General features: G+C 46.8%; 1 protein-coding gene across 1 annotated transcript in view; it reads right to left on the reverse strand.

Annotated features, from left to right (window-relative positions):
• Nucleotides 1–4310, reverse strand: part of LOC144108099 (calcium-activated chloride channel regulator 1-like) — a 30680-nt gene extending 26370 nt beyond the window's left edge. Inside the window, exons 1-2 of the mRNA XM_077641381.1 lie at nucleotides 4018–4310; nucleotides 3093–3311 (exon numbers count right to left, since the gene is read on the reverse strand). Coding sequence (XP_077497507.1) covers nucleotides 3093–3311; nucleotides 4018–4266 — 468 coding nt within the window. The 5' untranslated portion in view covers nucleotides 4267–4310. The remainder of the gene's footprint in view (nucleotides 1–3092; nucleotides 3312–4017) is intronic.
• Between the last annotated feature and the right edge of the window lie 629 nt (nucleotides 4311–4939).

Genomic DNA, 4939 nt, shown 5'->3' on the forward strand with positions numbered 1-4939 from the left:
GCAGTTACCGTGGTAATCGTAGCAGAGGGACTGAACAGCGACGCTGCGCATCTGGTGGAAAGATTAGCTCGAAGAGTTCACGATAAAAGGGCAATAGGACAGCAACGGCTGATTGAGGGGTGGACACTGCATGCTAGGACGGTGCGCAGAGGTTGACTGGGATGGGGCGATTGAGAATCGGGAAGTTAGGAAGTCAAGAATGGATAAACGTTTGCACGTGGAATAAACAACAGCGGTGTGTGTGGAACAGGCTTTGGCAGAATGTTTGCACGAGACGGCATCCACCAGTTGAAGAGTGGGAGAAGGGATCGGCTAGCAGGCCATGCATTAGCATTTTAGGTGCTCTGCGGGTACCCTGGACGTAGGATTAGTCGCAGTTATCTCAAGAAGTCGCGGTTACGCGAAGGAGAAATGGGAGAATAATAAAAATCTTATTGAAAAAAGAAAGGAGAAATACTGGCCCTCACCTTGGGCAAAGTAAAGCAGTCGACGGATCGCTGGATGGCATAAATTGGCGGTTCAATTATAAGTGGTCATAAAATTACTGAAACCGTACAAGCTGCCTGGGTAAAAAGAATTAAATAAAAGAATGGATTCAGGATACCGAGGGAAAATGCTTAGAGGGGAGAAAATGCTTAGAGGAATAGGATTCTGGTAACAGTGGTAAGTACATTACATCAATTATGATCAAGTCATTTATGAGCGACGATAGCGTGATGTCCCCGAACGAAGGAGGAATACAGGACAGCACGCTAGAAAGAAGCTCAGAAGTGTTTACTTTTACCTGAATAAAGGCTGCAGCAAATAATCCTAAATGCAGATACTCAGGGGTCTGCGAAATTATCATCAAACCGAATAATGAACTCAATTTTAGAAGCAAGGAAACTTCGTTAAAAGCATTTGAAATAGTAAATACGAATAATAAAATTCTGCAAAGCATGTGACAGAGCAAAATCAATTTGATTTATGAAATAAAACGACACAGGGTCCACATAAAATTCTTCACACCGATTACAATAGCGCCCCGCCGCGGTGGCTCAGTGGTTAGGGCGCTCGACTACTGATCCGGAGTTCCCGGGTTCGAACCCGACCGCGGCGGCTGCGCTTTTATGGAGGAAAAACGCTGAGGCGCCCGTGTGCTGTGCGATGTCGGTGCACGTTAAAGATCCCCAGGTGGTCGAAATTATTCCGGAGCCCTCCACTACGGCACCTATTCTTCCTTTCTTCTTTCACTCCCTCCTTTACCCCTTCCCTTACGGCGCGGTTCAGGTGTCCAACGATATATGAGACAGATACTGCGCCATTTCCTTTCCCCCCAAAACCAATTATTATTATTATTATTACAATAGCATAAGTTATATACAGGCTGGCAATACAGACGGTGAAATAAAATATGCAGATATAGATAGAAACTAATAAGATATTCAGATAACTACACAACGGGTCCAGACGGGACAGGCGCTTGAAATAGCTAGGGCGGAATAGAGACCTGTGTATTTAGCCTTCGTGCCCATAAGCCCGGCATACGAGAACATGAACTTGGGAACTCCTGTGAAATAGAGAAATATAAAGAAATCCGTCATGAAATCTTTAGCTAGAAATTTAGGAAGATATTGAAGTTGAAAGTGCATTTGAAGGAATAAGAACATTACCTTTTGAGGTACGCAAATGATTAAGGCAGGTTTGTTCTCAGTCACTGCTGCTGTTTATTATTTATGTGATAAATATGAAAATAAGGCTAGAAGAAAGACATCCAGGTTATAATCTATCGTACAGATTACGCGCAAGTGTCATAGAGCAGCGGCTGCCCGGTTCATTGTATGCGAACAATACTGTATTATTAGCAGATAGCACCAATGTAATTGAATTACATTCGCAATTATTGCCCGCAAAAAGTAACATAACTGCGTTAAATTTGTCCCGCAAAGATATGGACTTATTTTAAATTTGCCCTTTCGTTCTCATGCATAAGAAAGCAAACTAAACCGAGCAGAAGCTGCAACGTCTCTCGAAGCAGACATTCCTTGACTTTTGCGCGAAATACCGTCCCAATCCATTATTGCCGCATCCTTTAGGACCGGCAATTACAACGATGAGGTGACGACAACAAAATAAATGAAACAAGCACCGATGAACACTCGTCACTCTCGGTGCGCTCAAGACCCGAGCGGTGAACTCATCTTGCTATCCGAAGCTCTCTCCAGAAGCGTAGCCAGCCATTATTGTGCCCTTAAGCAACATAACCTTGTGGGTGTGACACTTGGGAGTGCGGCCCTCGCCATAAAGCCTGCCAGACGTCACGTGCTTTCGAAAGGAATGCTGGGAGTGTTTGGCCGACAAAACAGCCAATAGTAACGCTCGGCACTGTGGCGTCGACTGCTGCATTGTCTGCTGCGCATGCGCAAGTGCTCTAAAGCGGCCGCCAACTAGCAAGGAGGAGATATGTCATGTCCGGCGTCAGGAAATGCGTGATAACAGTTTCTAAGGTTTTCCATCGTTTATATTTCGGGAGAAAGTTTCACAAAGCACTTGCGATAGGAATAAGGGCACGCATCACGTCCGCTAAGATTGCTCTGAGCGGCGGTGGTGAACAACCTTAAGGTTAGCCTACTTTTAAATAAATACCTCCAAAGTAGAAGTTGCGACATTTGCCCCTTTCGCTCAGCTGGTAGAGCATCGTTCTCGACATGCGGAGATAGTGAGGAACGAGTCGTTGCGCCAGCATGTGGTGGTTCTTAATATTATGTTCTTGCAATTGCTCTTGCATTTAAAAATTATTCCATAAATATTTTACTGGCATAAATTTAACCAGTAACAACAGAAGTCGCTTGCATTCCCAGCTTTTGTATGCGGCCTGAAAGAATACTGCTTCTAGATATAAAGCGTAAGCAGTGTTTGAATACAGCATAGTGTTGAGAATATTATAGAATGAAAATATTGGAAGACCTCACAACGCCGTTTTGAGAAAGAATGCTCATAGCATTCATCCATCCTTTGGCACATATACAGATAAGTGATGGGAAGCTTGCTCTAATTAAGGGCTATCAAATGTCAAACCGGTCAAGAGCGTACTGAATTAAGTGGCCACTTACCATTGCCGGGCTCGGTATGGCGATGGCTGTTTTGTCCCCGTTCGCACTTTCATGGCAACCCTGGCAAGGCTGCCCGCTGGGGTCGATGAGGCTGGCCTGGATTCGCATGTTGCTGGGGCTTTTTTGCTTCACGTGCACCACCGTCGAGTTTCCCACGGCGGAGTCCACTTGGAACTTATTCTCAAGTGAGCTCGTAAACTCTTCTTCGGCATCCAGCAGCTGTTACGGGAAGAGATTGTCGCGAAGAATTAACTGAATGCAGTCAGTCTCAGCAGTGCAAGCAGAACTTACGCATAAGTGAAGAAAAAATAAAGAAGGAAAAGAAGGTTTAGCGAAGGTTGGCATGTATTCATTCTGTACACGTGGACACGAGAAAACGGCCTCTTAGAAGCTGGGGTAAAATTTCCCCTTCGGCCATCGAGAGAACCAAAAACTTTCAAATTCCGGCATACAGCTCCTTGGCTACACCTCTCATAAATATGGTATAGCGAGCAATGCCACTGCTACAGCGCGGCGTAAGTGCCAACGCAGGCGGACCGATGGCGTCAGGATTCCGCACGTGGTGTGGGGGCGACGGCGCATGCGCACTGGAGAAAGTAAGCGGTAGAGTTGGCGCCCTCTGCGCTTTGTTGCGCACAGAGGCACGCGAACTCAATACGTACTTGTACAAGCTGCATTGAAGGGAATATTTTGTTATTTCGATTGCAACTTAAAAGGGTTGCCCTATAGTTGACGAACAGCAAGGATTTTCCGCGGAAAACCGTTTGCACTAGTATTTTTAAAATAGCGTGGTACCTTTGACGGTGTTTCAAGGCTAAACATTCTCTTTGCGTGCTAAATTTTGCCTTTTACACTGCTCGCCGCTGAACAAGTCGCCGTCTGCTCAGACCACGACCAAACGTACGGGCCACCTGATCGAGCGTACCGTCTGTGTCGGCGCAGTGGTCTGGGCATGTGTAGTCGAAGAAAAGAAGGCGGTCTTGAGTTGGAGTGGCACGTTTCCCCGGAAATCGCTGATGTTGAACGCCTTTCCGTGAGTCTTTGTGGCGATAGTCTCTAGCTTGTTGCCAGCCGTGACTCCCAGCGCCAAGGTGCAGACGACGGCCTTTGACGCGACGATCTTTGGCAGCACGTCGTGGATGTATGGGGCTTTATTCTCTTCCCCTTGAGTCATGAGTAAAATGAATGCGCCTTTCGGCGTTTCAGCGCTGTTTCTTAGGAGCTGAAAATAAAAAAAAAATTGGCAGTGGCTTAACTCGGCTACGCCAGGACTAGGGTAGCGAAAACTAAGGAATAGCTTGGTTAGCCTTGGTTAATCTTGATTGCATGTCCAGATTACTCTGGTTGTCTGGCTAGCTGTGGTCACATTGCTCGTCAAGCGGTTGGTCACGTGACCAGTCGTGTGGCTGGTCACGTAGTGCGGTGCGACCGCGGGTGGAATGCGAGCACGGTGGGAATGCGAGCCCGGCGGACAACTTCCGAAAACGTGCTATGACTGACGCCAACGGATGATGCTATTCTGAAAGATGGAGTTCTGATGCATTGCTTTTATTAGATGCTCTGCTAACGTACGTATCTGCTTAACGAGATTTGCTTCTTGGAGTTAATTCTTCTGAGACACTTTTTACACATGCGGAACTCGTATGGTGCTGAGCTGCAAAGCAAGGCATGCATCGCTGCTTAAACGCTCTCGGTTCAGCAATCCGCTTTCTTGCTACAGGGCCTCCGAGAGCCCAAACTGTTATAGAAGATGCCGGTATGTTCAGCTCAGCCTTCAGACCGCAGCCAACCATGGGGCCTCCGTTGTCGTAGAGCCCGACATGCTGATACCTGCCACGTCCATGTTA

The sequence above is a fragment of the Amblyomma americanum genome, chromosome 10, assembly GCF_052857255.1.
Source record: "Amblyomma americanum isolate KBUSLIRL-KWMA chromosome 10, ASM5285725v1, whole genome shotgun sequence".
Classification (NCBI taxonomy): domain Eukaryota; kingdom Metazoa; phylum Arthropoda; class Arachnida; order Ixodida; family Ixodidae; genus Amblyomma; species Amblyomma americanum.